Source organism: Phasianus colchicus, chromosome Z (assembly GCF_987193195.1).
Source record: "Phasianus colchicus chromosome Z, bPhaCol1.hap1.1, whole genome shotgun sequence".
Taxonomy (NCBI): Eukaryota; Metazoa; Chordata; class Aves; order Galliformes; family Phasianidae; genus Phasianus; species Phasianus colchicus.
In genome coordinates, this window is record NC_143476.1 from 7,092,238 (window position 1) to 7,110,820 (window position 18,583).

The following is an 18,583-nucleotide window of genomic DNA, read 5'->3' on the forward strand; positions in this document are numbered from 1 at the left end:
TGGAGAAATGTCCCAGCTTCTAGAAGGACATCAGGACAAAGATAAGTAATGAAAATAAGTCCAGGCTGGCTGTCCTTGTGGGCATCAGCTGCTGGCATCTGCATTGCTGCTGCCATGAGCATTGTACAGCAGGTAAAAGATTGCTTTTCCTTGTGTGACACAGGAGCTCTTGAGTTGACAGCTAGAGGGATGCAATAGACAGAGCTGCAACCTCTGGCAGACATGGCAAAGGTGAGTGGGATGTTGTTTCAATTAGTGCTGATGTCAGGAAGGACTGTAAGGATGGAAAGGCTGGTGTTTGCCATGGGCAGGGAAACACATCTGGTTTTCATTTTCTCTTTCTCTTTGAGTGCCAGATAAACAGGGGAGAGTGTGCCCTCAGCTTGTAACTCCGCTGCCCTCTTCTGCTGAGATGGTGAAATGTCCCAGCTTCTAGAAGGACATCAGGAAAAGGTATGTAATGAAAATAAGTCCATGATGGCAGTCCTTGTGGGCATCAGCTGCTGGCATCTGCATTGCTGCTGACATGAGCATGGCACAGCAGGTAAGAGATTGCTTTTCCTTGTGTGACACAGGAGCTCTTGACTTGACAGCTAGAGGGATGCAATAGACAGAGCTGCAACCTCTGCCAGACATGGCAAACTTGAGTGGGATGTTGTTTCCATTGCTGCTGATGTCAGGAAGGACTGTAAGGATGGAAATCTGGTGTTTGCCATGGGCACGGAAACACATCTGGTTTTCATTTTCTCTTTCTCTTTGTGTGCCAGATAAACAGGGGAGAGTGTGCCCTCACCTTGCAACTCTCCTGCCCTCTGCTGCTGAGAGGGAGAAATGTCCCAGCTTCTGGAAGGACATCAGGACAAAGATATGTTATAAAAATAAGTCCAGGCTGGCAGTCCTTGTGGGCATCAGCTGCTGGCATCTGCATTGCTGCTGACATGAGCATGGCACAGCAGGTAAAAGATTGCTTTTCCTAGTGTGACACAGGAGCTCTTGACTTGACAGCTAGAGGGATGCAATAGACAGAGCTGCAACCTCTGCCAGACATGGCAAAGGTGAGTGGGATGTTGTTTCAATTAGTGCTGATGGCAGGAAGGACTGTAAGGATGGAAAGGCTGGTGTTTGCCATGGGCAGGGAAACACATCTATTTTCATGTTCTCTTAATCTTTCAGTGCTAGATAGATAGAGGAGAGTGTGCCCTAACCTTGGACCCCTCCTGCCCTCTTCTGCTGAGATGGAGAACTGTTCCAGCTTCTAGAAGGACATCAGGACAAAGATATGTAATGAAAATAAGTCCAGGCTGGCTGTCCTTGTGGGCATCAGCTGCTGGCATCTGCATTGCTGCTGCCATGAGCATGGCACAGCAGGTAAGGGATTGCTTTTCGTTGTGAGACAGCTGTTAAGCCATTCTGATTCACCCTTTTCATCCACAGCATAGAGCTTTTTCCCACACTGCTGTTTATATCCAGAAATGTGCATATGTGCAGTGCTACAGAGGTTGGTGGCCCTGCCTGTGGCAGGCAGTTGGAGATTCCTGATCCTTCAGGTCCCTTCCAACCCGGGCCATTCTGTGTGTGTGTGTGTGACTGGCTAAACACCAATTGTTGCTAGCTCAGCAGGTATACTGCTAATTATTGAACGCCTGACAGCTGCTTATCAACACTTGGCCAGTATTTCTGGCTACCTGCTCATCCCTGAATAGAGAGAAGTTTGGAAGGAGGACAGAGGGGAGTCTCTTGATGCCTGCCTGTTGCATCCCAACCTGCCCACAGAGTGAGTCAGTTCGGCCTTGTGTGGAGGCCCTGGCTTCTTTGGAGTCTGTTTTTCTTTTGCTGAGCTTCTCCTATCCAAACAGAATGGCCTTACAACATGCTTTCTGGTCCTGAATACTATACCCATGCAATTTGTAACTATTACAGTTCTGTAAGTGAGAATTGATCACATGATTGAACAACTGTATTTCTAAGATATATTATGAAATAACTTCTTTTTACTAATACTAATAAAGTCTTTCTACTTTTTCAAACTGTTTCTAAGGGCAAGTTACAAAACACATGGTGCTGTACTACTTCAGAGCAATCCCACATTTGATAGCCAGTGCAGAAACAACATTCCATCCTACAGCATTAGCTAGTTCAGAGGTACCAGACGTGTATCTGGATGTGGCTGTTGTGCATAACTGGGGCTGAGGGATCAGAAATAACAGCTCCACTCTTGGAGACCACAGAACTAAAATGGAAAGATAAAATAGTTGCAGGGCAATTGTTCTCTGTGCCTGAAGCAGGGACCGATTTATGGGGGAGAGATTTAACAGTTAAATGAGGATTACAGCTGCAAGTCTGTGAAACAGACATCAGGTGTCAATGAATGTGTTAACAGCTGATGATGAGAAGAAATGAATCCAAAGCTGTGGGCAGGGGAAGGAAATCGGGGTGGACTCACAATTTTCCCTTACAAAGAACTGCCCAAGGAGGGAGTGGAGCTGTGAAACAGCAACAACATCCCATAGCCTTAGAAGGGAGAGTGGGTCTAAAAGCTGTAACACAGACAGTGGTTAAGGATGGTCTTCTGGAACCTTGTCTGTGGCCTTATAACACCCCAATCCTGTCGGCACGGAAGGCAGACGGCACGTATCGGCTGGTGCAAGATGTAAGGAAATGACTGAACCCGTTCTCAAAAGACAGCCTGTGGTTCCTAACCCCTATACCCTAATGAGTCAGATCCCACACGGACAGCAGTGGTTTGGTGTGAGAGACCTCAAAGATGCTTTCCGGACAGCCTCTGGACTCAGAGAGAAATGGCTGCGTTTGTATGAGGACACATTGTAATCCTATCGTGATTCGTGATGATACTGTAGATACTGGAACTCGTGCTAATCCTTGTCTTTGCAGCATTTGAAGCAAGCAGCTGGTGCTGCTGTCATGCAGAAAGCTCCCTTCCAACCACTCAGCAAGCATTTGGATGAGACAGCTTCCTGCTGGGGAGCCCTCCGACATCACTGCTGCCTCCTCCAGAACCATACCTGCAGATGCTTCAGAGCTCTTCAGCATGGACTTCCTTCCTCCCATCAGCAGCTGCTCCTGCACTGACCTTCATTCACACTGGGATACCATCTGCTTCCAGCAGGAGCTGACCTGCGAGACAGAGAAAGGAAACGTGGGATGAGCACCAATGCAGAAGCACAAGGCTGTGTCACCACCACGTCTTGCAGCCTTGGGAAGTCAGCTGCAACTGCAGCCTTGGTCAGAATTACAACGGGCACCGTAAATTAAGTGTGACCTCTGAAGTTGTTGCCATGATCAGAAATAGACGCTGAAATCGCTCACATAACTGTCGGTGGTTCCCTCCAAATTCTTTTGCTTTGGGGAACAGATGGACTCGGAATGGAAGGACACGAGAAAAATGACATCTGTTTGAGCTCAGCAGACTTGAGAGGTGGGCCTGGGTGAACCTCATGAGGTTCAGCACAGCCAAGTGCAAGGTTTGGCATTTGGGCCGGAGGAATCCCAGGCATTCTTTTGTCATCGTGGTGGTTTCCAATAGACCCCAACAATGAGACATCAGGTCGCCGTGTGGGCTCCTGGGTGACACTGCCATTTCCCAGCCATTGCAGCCTAGGGGCAAATAAAGTAAAACACTTTGAAAAGATCTCACACTGATTGCATATTTTACTGTTCTTTTACACAAAACAGAAGGGGAGGGCAGCAGATGCATGCAGCTGCATCAACACCCAGGCTGCTAAAGGAATGGAAAGACAGAAACTTCAAATATCAATGCCTTATTCTAATGCAAGGAGGGAAGCTTTTTTCAATGTTACTTTTTATCATTTAAAATAAGCAGTTGGCACTCTTAAAGGAAAATCCTAGGCCCCAGGTTCTGGCAGTGTGGCAATCTGGACTCAGCTGTGAATGATCCAAACAGTCTGTTCCAGATTTTAACATCCCTTTTATGCATTCACAAGTTTTCTCTCTTGACTTCCCCTTACAGCCGTTAGATGCCAGCAAAACATCCCACAAACACTCCTTACCTCTGTGCACACAGGCACCCATCCAACCAGAGCCATCAGTCATTCCCAGCCATGCGCTCTTCCTCCAATCATGGTCAGCATCACACGGCCGTCACGCAGCTCACTTGACTCAGTTTTTCTCTTCTTTCTGGAGGTGTCCTTGCTTCTCAGCCTTACCTTCTCGTGATGTTTATCTCGCTCTGCAGCTCCTGCTCTGAATAGGCTTTCTTGGATTCCCGCATGACAGGCACAAAATGCAGCCACAGCCCCTGCCACCAAGGTCAGCTCTTCAGCACACATTACCTGAGGAGCACTTGGCAACTCCTGCAACCTGAGCAGTGCCAGGAAGACTGTTTCACTTCTGCTTCTCCTGGCTCAGAAATTCATTTTCCTACCTAGAAAATGGAAAAAGAAAAGAAAGAAAAAAAATCCTGACATTAGCAGACACAATTGATACTATGGAATTCTGGAAGGCAAGGGATTTGCCCTCTATGATGAGAAGTTGAGTGCAAAGAACTAAGAAGAGCCATGACCAGGTTGTGAACTTGTGGGTAAAATCAGGAAGTGCAGCAGTGCAGGGCTTCTGGAGGTGAGGGTCTGCTACAGCCGCCTGGAAAGAGAGCCTGTTGGTGGGAGCTGCTTACTGCAGCCAGCAGAAGCATCGCACTCACTGACTCTCATCCTGATGGGGGATTCCAGTCAGTCTGGGAAATCAGCATGGCTGGCTGCAAGCAATCTGACAGACTCCTGGAGTGCAGTGAGAATCACTCTGTGGTGCAGGCATTGGGCACAGCAAGCAGAAGGGAAGCATGGCTGGACATGGTGCACACCAGGGGTTACGACAGGAGGCGGTCAGGGCTGCAGTGACCATGCCCTCCTTGAGTTGGTGATCTCAAGGAATGCGGGCCTGGCAGGAAGCAAAGGCAGGAGCCTGAACTTCAGGAGAGCCAGCTGCAGGCTGTTCCAGGAATTCTTGGACGAGATCCTCTGGACAACTGTTTGTAGGGGCAAAGGGATGGAAAAGAGCTGGTCACTTTCTCAGAAGAAAACTTGCTCAGGTTGCACGCTGAGCTGCAGGAGAGGAAGGGGAGGAGGTGCCAGCACGGCTCTGCACGATGCTCTGCCACACTGGGCAGCTTGATCATGGCTCAGCAGTGGGATCCGACGTGGAGAAGGGGAGAAGGAAATCAAGGATGGGAGGGAACCATCAGACACAGCCGGTGAGTGTCTGTGAAGTCTTGCAGACCCAGAGATTCCCATGTTGTTTCTGCTTTTGTAGCATTTGTGTGCTGCAGGGTGAGCAAAAGGTTCTGCTGCTTGATTCTTCTGCAGGAGCCGCCTAAAAGGGAAATGGCCACTGAGCTGCAGACCAAGCAGTACTGCCTGATGTTGGCCAGGGGGAGCTTCTCCTGCCGCAGTGTGCTGATGACAGGTCTGGAGATGATCTGCAGGGCCAGCTCGTAGCTGGGAGCCAGGAAAGGACATGATGCGAGGAGGGAGGTGTTAAGCAACATCCAAGGCATCAAAATGCATCAGAAGGCCCTGAAAAGCGTCACAAAGCCACAGCCAGGAAGCTTGGGAGTATCATGAGCAGCATCCAGGATGCGAGAGATTATTTGCTACCATGCCAAATGGTAGCAGAGCTCCCCCTGCAGACATCCCAAAGCCAGACAAAACAGGAACAAACCCGGAGCTGTGCTGCACGCACCCCACAGCCACAGCATTGCAAGCTGGGGTGCTTTGCTGTGTGCTGCATTCATCCCAGTCCGTGTGAATGAAGACTCCAGATGCAGTCAAGGCGTTGATTGAGCATGAGTGTGCTTTTATTATTATATAAAGGACAGGAGGGTGTGAGAGGTCCACGGTGAAGATGGGACTCATCCTGTCTTGTCATGGAGAGAGTGGCTCAGAGCTCTCAGTGCTGCTGTCCGGTGCCTGGGACTGGAGGCCTGATTGAAAGTCCCCCTGCAAGAGGCTCTGCTCCTCTTCACTGATGCTGACCTGTTCCGGCATGGAGGTGCTGCTGTTGGGGCACTCACACTGCTCTTGGGATGGCCTGCACTGCAGAGACTCCTGGTTACAATCCAGGCTGCTGACTGTGGTTTCTGGCAGGCCCAGGTCAGCATTTTCAGCAGAGCCAGGTGTAATGAGGGCATGAACTTGAATGAGCTCCTTCTCTCCATCACTGTTGTCATGTGTAAGGCTGCTGTTGGAACTGCAGCAATTTGTGCTTCCTAAGAGCTCTCCACTGATCGAAGCACAGAGAGCATCCTCGCTACTTGCCCTGGATCTTGTGGGTTGGCAAGGGCTTGATTCACCTAGAAAGGATACACAGGGGTTAGTGTCAAACTTTCACAAGCTGAATTATGACAGTGGTTCTTGATCAGGGGTGAACTGAAGATGTTGGGCAGGGGCTGGAACGCCAGAAAGAGATACAAGTGCAGAGCAAGCTTGAATTCTATGCTCCTGAAAAGCAGGGATTTAGAAGCTGCATTTGCACCCTTACCTGCCAGGACTACCACTGCTGTTTCTGAGGGCTGCCTGGCATTGCGCTGCAGTTGGCGTTTGCTGCCAGAGGATGGCTTTCTGAGGCTGAAGCAGCAACACCAACTGCTAGCTGGTGATTCCTCATTCTTGCTGCGTGGATTTTGCCTGGAGAGAGAAAACAGCCAACGCTGTGAGTCGTGCATGGTGCAGGGTGAGGGAAGAGCTGCACTGAGCTCTTGGCAGCAGTTGCTTGTTCCTAGCACTGCCTGGTTTCTGCAGAAAAACAGAAAAACCCACCCAAACAATGATGCTCGGTGCTGGAAAAGAAAGTCCTCTTTACCTTTCAGATGGAAAGTCGATGACAGTGTGGAATCTGCCCTGTCCAGCTGCAGGGCTTTCTTCCACTTCAATGTCCCTGCTGCTCTCTGTCACAGGGGGAGAGCTGCTGTGGCCTCGCCTCTGTGCCTGTGCCTCCTCCAGGCTTAGCAGCTTTGTGGCAGCAGAAGAGACTCCCACAGACTTGGGCCCTGGGAGAGAATTGTGCCCTGTCAGGGAAAACCACAGGTAAGAGCGAGGATCAGAAAGCAGCAGCACAGCCACCACGGTTCTGGGGGAGGTGCTGTATTTTTCTCAGGCTTGCTTATCCCAGCCACTGGAAGAAGAGGAGCCCAAAATAACCATGTGGGCATAGGTGTGTTTATGGCAAAGGACACGGTCATCATTAAGAGCAGCTTACTGTATCAAAATAGGCAAGGAAAAACCCAAGGAAATGGGGGCAGGGAACTGAGAAAGCTTCGCTGCCACACTCGCATCAAGCTTCTCCTGCATGCAAACCATAATAATGACAGTTTCCTCCTTGTGAAGTTTGGGCTTGGACATTCTCAGCATCCAGCAACAGGATGCCACACCCTAATGGAAGCCCAGAGGTCTGCAGTCCCCTTGATGGTAAAAGAGAATTTCAAAGGTCCCGGAGAAGGCCTGCATTTGATCAAGGTGTCAGGTCAAGATCAAGCTAATGGAGGAAGACACTCACCTGCTGCATCTGCGATGTCTGCTCTGGATTTGGAGCAGAAGAGGACGTCTGTGTGGTTGATGAGAAATTCCACCACATCCGACTGCGTCTGCAGCTCCATGCAGGCAGCTCTTCCGCTGGCGCAGGCAGACTCGTTCTGCTGTGATCTGTAGAAAAGGCAGATTTTAGAAGTCATTTCTCCAAGACCGTTTCCCAGAGTCTGAATTGTTGCAGCCAAAAGCTGCCAGCTGAGGCTCTGGAGACTTCCGCGGTGGGCAATCAGTGATGCCACTGCAGAAATTCCCCTGGATGATCAAGGACACGTCAGTCCCATCTCAACAAGACTGCAGAAATTGTCACCTAGACATTGTGCCCGTGGGGATGGAGAACAGCCCAGGCTCCTGCGCTTCTGTCAGCCACAGATTTTACAGGAGAAGAGCACATTTGATGGAGAAAAAAGAGGACAGTTTTTCTTAACTGGAGAACAGAGGAAGTGTTGAAACAGAAGCAGAAGCTTACCTTAAGAGGTTTGGAGCCCACACAATGGCTAGGTTCTTGGCATGCATGTTTGTTATCGTGGAGCTCCCAGCCAGACACGCCAAGTGTCTCATCAGGAACTCCAGTGTCCTGGAAAACAAGAGAGGCAAACGTTCAGCACCAACGAGCATGCCGTGCTGCAATTCAGAAAGCAAACCTCCATTCATGCTACTTCTTGTGATTGCTACTGTCACCGAAGATGAAGTAGATCCAACCTGACTGAGTGCCACGCTGCAGCACCAAGCCCCAGCACAGCACAGCCGCAGCCATCAGCTGCACCAAGCGTGCCCCCGTGCCCAGGAACTGACCCCATAAAGTAAGCCCATGGAGCCTTCAACCCTTCAGCATACACAGGCATCGTGTTGCCGGCGAGAGACAGAGGCTGGAACCGCATCGTTGCCCTCTGCAATGCAGCAGGGCTGAGCTCAGCAGGCTGAGGGCAGCACTGACCTGTAGTGAGGAGCGGGCAGCTGCTGGATGACGTCCTGCATTCTGAGCAGCCGCTCCTCCTCTGTAGCGGCACCAACAGCATCCTGGAGTAGTGCAGAAAGGGAGCGAGACACCAATCAGGCTAGTACACCACTGCGAGTAAACCTCGTGGGGCTGACAGCAAAAGGGCCTCCGAGCTGGGGCACTGCTGCAGCCATCTGCCAAGAGGCCCAGGAAGAGGGAAATGAAAGACGTGGCCTTGTGCTTACCGAGAACTTGCCGTACAGCTGGTGGGTGAGCAGAGGGTTCGGGAGCTCCCTGAAGTACATCTTGCAGAGGGAGCTCACGCTGTGAATGTCACGGACGGTGAGCTCAGGAATCTGCTCCGACTCAAATTCCTGCCTGGAGAGAGGGACGCAAACCCGGTTGAGCGAGAGGAAGGCAAGCCCAAAGCCACACCAGATGCACTCAGGCTGTGTCAGTCGCAGCACTCTTACCGCAGCCTCTGGATGTTGGACGCGACGCCGGACAGGCGGTATATCCCCTGCACCACGCCGTGCTGCTCAATGAACTCAGCGCAGTTCTGGAGGACCTGGGGGACTGAAGAACACGTGCCAGCCGTCAGTGGAGCTCCTGATTCAATCGTGCTGCAGGCTGTGCTCCCGGGAGTCACATCCCATCCACTAAGCCCAGCCAGGCTTGGCTGAAGCAAATACAGATGTGCTTGTCTCTTAGGAGCATCCGCCTCACTTTATCCTTCAGCCATCAACTCCCATTACACGTGTCTCCACTGCTGTCAGCCTGCCCCCTGCTAGATACGAGCTCCCTTTCATCTTCTTTAGATGCCCAGCAGAGGAAGATCTCAGGAATGGGCAGCTCCTTACCATCACGACCGGAGTGGAGAAGATGCTCTCCCAGGTCACCGCCAAACACCCTTTCCTTCTCCACCTCCCGCTCGGTCGGTTTCTTTGGGCGGGCCTTCACCAAGGAACGAAGGAAGGTGAGGATCTTGCTGCGTTTTTTGGGCACTGCACAACAAAAGGAAGAAACCAGGTCATTTCAGGTCTGGCTCCGTTGGACGAGGCCGAGCACAGCACATTCTACAGAGCACGTCAGAACGGGAAGAACATTACCAACCAGTACATACAAAAAGGGATTTTCCCCATCTCTGGAGGAGCCCAAGGCCAGGTTGGATGGGGCCCTCGGCAGGCTGGTCTAATCTGACATTAAATGTGGGGGCTGGAAGCACAGCCTGATGCAGGGAAGTGGAAGCTTGAGGATCCCTGAGGTCCCTTCCATCCCAAGCCATTCCATGAGAGTTCTATAGTTTCCCCAAGTCCAGTCATAAACACAGGAAGATTGCACCAAATCCCTGCCCCATGGTGTGCATGAAGGATCATCAACCCAGAGGACAATGTGGCATCGATAAAGGAGGTACTAAACATGGAACACACCCCCAAAAAGACTTCATTTTGCTTTCCCACACCATCAAATGTAACATCCGTACCTGGCTTTGGCACAGAATTGATGAGTGCCTCAGGAATGATCTTATTAATGAGTTCCACACACTCCCCTGGGAAAAATCCAACCTATAACAAGAAGAGAGGCCAACTATTGCATGCAGCACTTCTCAGGTCTGAACTGTTAAACCAAAAGCCACGTAACATTTCCCTCGGAACGTGCTTGCCTGACGTTCCATAAGACTATCCAGCAGAAAATGGCCATAGTTCACAGCATAAAGGTAATAATTTTTCATCATTTGCAGCCAAAGGCAAGGTCCCCTGACACCGACACAGGGAAACTGTTTATGTCCTTTAGGCATCCTGAGCAGGCAGAGCAGCTCTAAGCTGAGATTCCTGCCTTTACTGAAGTTGCACTCTCCAGTCTGAAGCTTGTGCCTACCTGGAAGCCGAGCTTGCCTCTCCACCAGGGGGTCAGCTCCTTTGGTGGCATGTCGATGACACACACGATGTCTCCCACCTGCAAGAGATTGCAACGTCAATCCCAGCTTCAGCACGGCTGGGAGGAAAGCACAGCTCAAATGACTGCATACTTCTGCACTGCCAAACATCGCCGAGCATGAGAGCACTTGCACCAGTGCAGCTCTGAAGGCATTTGCCATTGTAAAATTGAACAACAAGGAACGCCTTGAACTGCTTACCTCAAAGGAGAGTTCATCCGCTGCCTGGGCAACGTATCTCTTAATAGCATGGGCAGCAGCAATAGCTGGAACATTCACAGGTGCCACCTCATGGTCCAGCAGGGGTTTCCCCTTGTTCTCAGTCTGAAACAGAGAGCACAGGCCACGGTGAGGAGCTGGGAACCAACAAGGAGGACTTCAAGGTGAGGAGCACATCTGCAGAGAAAGCTGCAGGAAATGCACTCGGTCCTTATCATGGGCACTTGAGAAGGAACTGCAAGTCTAATAGCGGCTGTTTCTCTCCCTGGTGTGCAGCAGGCACACGCCAGGCAATGCAAAGATGCATCTCTCCCCACCGAGACTAATCAGCAATGGCACTGACGCAGACAGGTGGCCTTGTCCATTTTGGCCCCTCCTTTCCTGCGCTCTTTGTGCAGGAAGGCTGACTGTTTCAGATGCTAGGAGACCGTAAAGAGGGAAACCAAAGCTACGGCTGCAGTTACAAGGTGCAAACAGTGCCATTGCAAGCACCAAGCAGCTCTCTTGAGCAGTCCAACCAACAGCGAGGCCAAACAGAGCAGAGAATGATTGTTGTTTCTGCAGCCATTTCAAGGGAAAAGTCAGTAGAGGACAAACACAACACCCGAGATGGCTCTGGTACTTTTATAAACTTGCCACTCTTGCACTACTGTCTTGCCACAGAGGAGCTCTCTTGGAAAGCAGGAGAGCACATCTGCGGCTCACTCTGCTGGCTGCAGTCAGGGAACAAAGACCAATCAGAGCTTCATACTCTACCTCTGTCCATGCCAGGTCAGGCCCACAGCTGATCTCGCTGCACGCCACAGCCATCAGCGTAGGTGTGACAAGCTGGAACTGAAAAGAAACACACTTTTATTTTCTCTGTTCACATCACTGCTGTGCTCCCTACAGCTGTCGGGCACACTCACACAGCCCAAGCACGCCTGCTGGTGTCCCTGGTGATGCTGTGCAGCTCTGCACAAGCTGGGGCTGGGACTCTTTGCCTAAGGGATTGGTTTCCTGTAGACCAGCTGGTCACAGCACCACAGACAGCATCCTTCTGAGGGCTGAGCTGCAGAGCACGTGGAGAAAACCCACACGTGACCAGCGTCCCATCAAAGCTGGATGAGGCTGTGTTACTAAACACGGGGCGTCACGGGCTGCTAAAGCATGTGGGGGGACAAAGCATGGCAGGTACCTGGCAAGAGATCAGAACGAGGGAGAGAAATCTCACGAATCCGCAGCCTTTCCTTGTCACTTTGCTCTGATCTTCCACGAGCAAAAGCTGCACCAGGGAAGCAGGCAGAGGGTGGAGAGAGGAGAGAGAAAGAGCAGGTCAGTTTGCTTCCACGGTTTAGCAAAGACTACAAGGGAAAAACCAAAATCTGCCCTCCCTCAACTTAAAAACTTAAGTTTTCAACTTAAAACCATTTCCCCTTGTCCTGCAGTTATCTACCCTTTCAAAGAGTTGATTCCCCTCCTCTTTTTAGGCTCCCTTTAGGTACTGAAGGCTGCCATGAGGTCACCCCACTGCCTTCTTTTCTCCAGGCTGAACAAGCCCAGCTCCCTCAGCCTGTCTTGGCAGGGGAGGTGCTCCTGTCCCCTGATCATCTCTGTGGCTCGCCTCTGGACCCTCTCCAACAGCTCCCTGTTATTCTGGACACTGTACTGCAGATGGGGCCTCACAAGAGCAGAGCAGAGGGGGACGATCACCTCCCTGTCCCTCATGGCCACCCCTCTGCTGATGGAGATAATGTGATCCTATGAGCTCCGCCAGCCAGCAGTTCTCAGCACTCACTGTCCCCCCGTCTCTCCCACACTGTCTCAGCTTACCTACAAGGTGCTGCACAGCACGGTGTGAAGACAAAGGGACGCAGTCGGTGCACAAGTGCAACAAGCGAGCTGCTCAGTCAGAGCTCCAGCGCTCCAATGAAGGGACGCAGCACGCACTGCTCCTCCCCTCATTCTAGCCCTTATGACATCACTGAGGGCCACCAGGCTGCTCCACCACGACGGACAGGGTGGGGAGGCAAGACCAGTCACAAGGGCAGAAGATTCCAACAGCCCAGCCCAACGTTCTGGAATCAGGGGCTGCTTGGAATTCTACCCCAGCCAAATCCTGGAGAAGCTGGCACGGGGTCGTCATGACCAAAGCGCAGGACCTGGCGCTTGCTCTTGTTGAGCCTCGCACAACTGGCCTCAGTGCATCCCTCTGGAGGGCCTTCCTGCCCTCAGCCAGATGGACGCTTCCTCCCAGCAGCGTACCTTGCAGTGCTGGGCCCATGTCAAATCCACACTAGAGTGGGTTTTGTTACATTCAAGGGCATGTTGCAGCACCCATCTATTTCACCTGGAAGGAAATAAAGCAGGAGATGGGAGAAACACAGAACTACTGCCAGACTGCTTTATCCCTTTCTTAGCCCAACTTCCCTTGCCTCATCCCCTACCCCAACTCCTGGATGATGCCCACGGGCTGATAGTTGGATCTCAAATCCATAGGACTCCTTTCACAGGGCTCCATCAAAAAGGCTGTCACACTTGTTCCGTACACTCACACTGACCCAGCAGTGGTATCACAGTCACTTAACACACACACAACAACCAAACCCCGAGCATGCACATCCCTTCCTGCGTGACTGCAGCCCACAGCTCCCCTTCACACCTCCGTGGATCTCTGGTGTTTTACACGGATGCAGCCTCGCTGCAGCTCCGTGGCTGTCACACAAGGCCTGCAGGACCTCTTTCTCTGCAAACCCCGTCTGCAGGCATTGGTTCACGAGGTTCACCTCCTGCCCTCCTGAGCAAAAACAAGCACTAAGAACAAGAGCAAAGCACACTGGACTCGACCTGGCTGGATCCCCAACCCTCAGTCCTGTCAGACGGACCCTGGTGTGGAGACTCATCCCCAAAGCCTGGCTGGACATCAGCACAGGCATCATTCTTCAAACGCCCCATCCAAGCAGCAAGGGATCAAAGCGTTGGCACAGCTGAAACAGAAATGCTGTGTGAGTTTCCTGTTAGCACTGAGCAGGAACAAATCTACCGCTGAGCAGCAGGATGTGAGACAAGCAGCAGAAGACACCCAACCTGCAGAACCAGCTCGTTTGGGGTCGGTCCAGATGTTTGTCTGCTCCCTTCCCTGGCCCAGGCCAAGCTTCTGAGCTGCTCCTCCTTTGTGCAGGGGGAAATGGTGCAGATGCCATGTGGTGGCTATGCACAGCATGCCTTGCACTTGCTTTTCCTCTCTCCATCTGCCATTAGCAAACAGCATCTCCAGCCTCCAGAGATCACTGAGTCCAACCCCTGCACAACAGTGAAAAAAAAGATATGATTAGGGGTACTTAAAGCACAGCATCTGTAATCAGATCAGACTCCTGCACTGTGAAGACTTCCATGAGTATTCATGCAGAGTGCATCACTTAGTCTCTCTCTAGCCTTGTGTTCATGGTTTTCCTGTAAGAGCTTGTCTAAACACTGCCTATAATCGTGGTTATGCTAGAAGCATTTGGATTTCTTGATCCTTACTGTGATTTCAATAACAAATGCAGATGTTTTTTTGTTAGGGACAGCTTTCAATTTCTCAACTGAAATTTCAATATTGCATTAGGTGTTGACAACCACGGGGCTGCAGTACAGAGAATTACAGGAAGATTAATTTCTCCATCTCCATGCTCCTAGACATTTATGGTTACAGTTATGTAGTAATAAACAAAGTCGCAAGATACCAAAGCTAGAATAACCTCTTGGTGTTGTGAAATTGAGGTTCACAAATACAAATGACAAAATTCGATGAATCTGTGATTCTGAATACAAGAAGTGACTCCACTCTGATCAGAAATGCCTATTAATTGTGTTTATTCCTTACATGTCTGAATTTTCATTTCAGTGGTCCCTCCAGAAAGAAAAAAATCAGATCTCAGACCCTAACAATGATTCCAGACAGACATTACTGATACCACGATTGTAACAGCAGACCTTGGTAAAGGCAAACAGAAAGTTACTCAGAATTACTGAAATGATGGGTAGCACAGCCCTCATCTCCTCTGGCAAAAAATATTCAGTGTTAGATTGATACCTTGCAATTAATTCGGACATCAGCACTGAATTCAGAGCATTCAGGACAGCGATGCTCTGTCTAGGGAAGGATGTTATTTCCATCCTTACAGTCCTTCCTGACATCAGCAGCAGTAATTGAAACAACATCCCACTCACCTTTGCCATGTCTGGCAGAGGTTGCAGCTCTTTCTATTGCATCCCTCTCACTTTCAAGTCAAGAGCTCCTGTGTCACACAAGGAAAAGCAATCTTTTACCTGCTGTGCCATGCTCATGCCAGCAGCAATGCAGATGCCAGCAGCTGATGCACACAAGGACAGACAGCCTGAACTTATTTTCATTACATATCTTTGTCCTGATGTCCTTCTAGAAGCTTGGAAATTTCTCCCTCTGAGCAGAAGAGGGCAGGAGAGTACCAAGGTGAGGGCACGCTCTCCCCTGTTTATCTGGCACTCAAAGAGAAAGAGAAGATGAAAACCAGATGTGTTTCCCTGCCCATGCCAAACACCAGCCTTTCCATCCTTACAGTCCATCCTGACATCAGCACGAATTGAAACAACATCCCACTCACCTTTGCCATGTCTGCCAGAGGTTGCAGCTCTTTCTATTGCATCCCTCCAGCTCTCAAGTGAAGAGCTCCTGTGTCACACAAGGAAAAGCAATCTTTTACCTGCTTTGCCATGCTCATGGCAGCAGCAATGCACATGACAGCAGCTGATGCCCACAAGGACAGCCAGCCTGGACTTATTTACATTACATATCTTTGTCCTGATGTCCTTCTAGAAGTTGGGACATTTCTCTATCTGAGCAGCAGAGGGCAGGAGAGTTCCAAGGTGAGGGCACACACTCCTCCATTTATCTAGCACTGAAAAATTAAGACAAAATGAAAACAGATGTGTTTCCCTGCCCATGGCAAACATCAGCCTATCCATCCTTACAGTCCTTCCCGACATCAGCAGCAATGGAAACAACATCCCACTCATCTTTGCCATGTCTGGCAGAGGTTGCAGCTCTTTCTATTGCATCCCTCTAGCTTTCAAGTCAAGAGCTCCTGTGTCACACAAGGAAAAGCAATCTTTTACCTGCTGTGCCATGCTCATGGCAACACCTATGCAGATGCCAGCAGCTGATGCCCACAAGGACAGCCAGCCTGGACTTATTTACATTACATATCTTTGTCCTGATGTCCTTCTAGAAGCTTGGAAATTTCTCCCTCTGAGCAGCAGAGGGCAGGAGAGTACCAAGGTGAGGGCACACTCTCCCCTGTTTATCTGGCACTCAAAGAGAAAGAGAAAATGAAAACCAGATGTGTTTCCCTGCCCATGCCAAACACCAGCCTTTCCATCCTTACAGTCCTTCCTGACATCAGCACGAATAGAAACAACATCCCTCTAACCTTTGCCATGTCTGCCAGAGGTTGCAGCTCTTTCTATTGCATACCTCTTGCTTTCAAGTCAAGAGCTCCTGTGTCACACAAGGAAAAGCAATCTTTTACCTGATGTGCCATGCTCATGGCAGCAGCAATGCAGATGCCAGCAGCTGATGCCCACAAGGACAGCGAGCCTGGACTTATTTTCATTACATATCTTTGTCCTGATGTCCTTCTAGAAGCTGGAACATTTCACCATCTCAGCAGAAGAGGGCAGGAGGGGTCAAAGTTGCAGGCACACTCTGCTCTTTTTCTGGCACCCAAAGAGAAGATGAAAACCAGCTGTGTTTCCCTGCCCATGGCAAACACCAGCCTTTCCATCCTTACAGTCCTTCCTGACATGAGCACTAATTGAAACAACATCCCACTCACCTTTGCCATGTCTGGCAGAGGTTGCAGCTCTTTCTATTGCATCCCTCTAGCTGTCAAGTCAAGAGCTCCTGTGTCACACCAGGAAAAGCAATCTTTTACCTGCTGTGCCATGCTCATGGCAGCAGCAATGCACATGCCAGCAGCTGATGCCCACAAGGACAGCCAGCCTGGACTTATTTTCATTACATATCTTTGTCCTGATGTCCTTCTAGAAGCTGGAACATTTCACCATCTCAGCCGAGGAGGGCAGGAGGGGTCCAAGTTGCAGGCACACTCTCCTCTTTTTCTGGAACACAAAGAGAAGATGAAAACCAGATGTGTTTCCCTGCCCATGCCAAACACCAGCCTTTCCATCCTTACAGTCCATCCTGACATCAGCAGCAATGGAAACAACATCCCACTCAACTTTGCCATGTCTGGCAGAGGTTGCAGCTCTTTCTTTTGCATCCCTCCAGCTGTCAAGTGAAGAGCTCCTGTGTCACTCATGGAAAAGCAATCTTTTACCTGCTGTGCCATGCTCATGGCAGCAGCAATGCAGATGGCAGCAGCTGATGCCCACAAGGACAGCCAGCCTGGACTTATTTTCATTACATATCTTTGTCCTGATGTCCTTCTAGAATCTGGAACATTTCTCCATCTCAGCAGAAGAGGGCAGGAGGGGTCCAAGGTGAGGGCACACACTCCTCCATTTATCTAGCACTGAAAAATTAAGACAAAATGAAAACAGATGTGTTTCCCTGCCCATGCCAAACACCAGCCTTTCCATCCTTACAGTCCTTCCCGACATCAGCAGCAATGGAAACAACATCCCACTCACCTTTGCCATGTCTGGCAGAGGTTGCAGCTCTTTCTATTACATCCCTCTAGCTTTCAAGTCAAGAGCTCCTGTGTCACACAAGGAAAAGCAATCTTTTACCTGCTGTGCCATGCTCATGCCAGCAGCAATGCAGTTGCCAGCAGCTGATGCCCACAAGGACAGCCAGCCTGGACTTATTTTCCTTACATATCTTAATCCTGATGTCCCTCTAGAAGCTCGAACATTTCTCCATCTCAGCAGAAGAGGGCAGGAGGGGTGCAAGGTGAGGTCACACTCTGCTCTTTATCTGGCACTCAAAGAGAAAGAGAAAATGAAAACCAGATGTGTTTCCCTGCCCATAGCAAACACCAGCCTTTCCATCCTTAAAGTCTTCCTGACATCAGCACTAATTGAAACAACATCCCACTCAACTTTGCCATGTCTGGCAGAGGTTGCAGCTCTTTCTATAGCATCCCTCTAGCTTTCAAGTCAAGAGCTCCTGTGTCACACAAGGAAACGCAATTTTTTCCTGCTTTGCCATGCTCATTGCACAGAAGTCCAGATGCCAGCAGCTGATGCCCACAAGGACAGCCAGCCTGGACTTATTTTCATTAGATATCTTTGTCCTGATGTCCTTCTAGAAGCTGGAACATTTCTCCCTCTGAGCAGCAGAGGGCAGGAGGGTTCCATGGTGAGGGAACACACTCCCCTGTTTATCTGGCACTCAAAGAGAAAGAGAAAATGAAAACCAGATGTGTTTCCCAGCCCATGGCAAACACCAGCCTTTCCATCCTTAAAGTCCTTCCTGACATCAGCACTAATTGAAACAACATCCCACTCACCTTTGCCATGTCTGGGAGAGGTTTCAGCTCTTTCTATTGCATCCCTCTAGCTTTCAAGTCAAGAGCTCCTGTGTCACACAAGGAAAAGCAACCTTTTACCTGCTTTGCCATGCTCATGGCAGCAGAAGTCCAGATGCCAGCAGCTGATGCCCACAAGGACAGCCAGCCTGGACTTATTTTCATTAGATATCTTTGTCCTGATGTCCTTCTAGAAGCTGGAACATTTCTCCCTCTGAGCAGCAGAGGGCAGGAGGGTTCCATGGTGAGGGAACACACTCCCCTGTTTATCTGGCACTCAAAGAGAAAGAGAAAATGAAAACCAGATGTGTTTCCCAGCCCATGGCAAACACCAGCCTTTCCATCCTTAAAGTCCTTCCTGACATCAGCACTAATTGAAACAACATCCCACTCACCTTTGCCATGTCTGGGAGAGGTTTCAGCTCTTTCTATTGCATCCCTC

General features: G+C 50.2%; 2 protein-coding genes and 1 long non-coding RNA gene across 3 annotated transcripts in view; 1 reads left to right on the top strand and 2 right to left on the bottom strand.

The window, feature by feature from the left end:
* The window catches only part of LOC149912352 (uncharacterized), a 73,372-nt gene extending 71,684 nt beyond the window's left edge, over positions 1–1,688 (top strand). The window contains exons 2-3 of the long non-coding RNA XR_016462121.1: positions 1,174–1,498; positions 1,613–1,688. This is a non-coding gene — a long non-coding RNA (uncharacterized LOC149912352). The remainder of the gene's footprint in view (positions 1–1,173; positions 1,499–1,612) is intronic.
* Positions 1,689–5,808: 4,120 nt separating this feature from the next.
* On the bottom strand, positions 5,809–8,437 carry LOC149912357 (rho GTPase-activating protein 32-like). The gene is made up of 4 exons (XM_090130777.1): positions 8,396–8,437; positions 6,835–6,983; positions 6,514–6,659; positions 5,809–6,325 (listed from the first exon to the last, which is right to left on the bottom strand). Exons 1-4 carry the CDS (start codon positions 8,435–8,437, stop codon positions 5,898–5,900), a joined length of 765 nt encoding a protein of 254 aa, XP_089986903.1. The 3' UTR covers positions 5,809–5,897.
* Positions 8,202–18,132, bottom strand: LOC149912358 (rho GTPase-activating protein 32-like). The gene is made up of 6 exons (XM_090130778.1): positions 18,124–18,132; positions 9,980–10,061; positions 9,357–9,500; positions 8,970–9,072; positions 8,742–8,874; positions 8,202–8,576 (listed from the first exon to the last, which is right to left on the bottom strand). Exons 1-6 carry the CDS (start codon positions 18,130–18,132, stop codon positions 8,469–8,471), a joined length of 579 nt encoding a protein of 192 aa, XP_089986904.1. The 3' UTR covers positions 8,202–8,468.
* Positions 18,133–18,583: the final 451 nt, after the last annotated feature.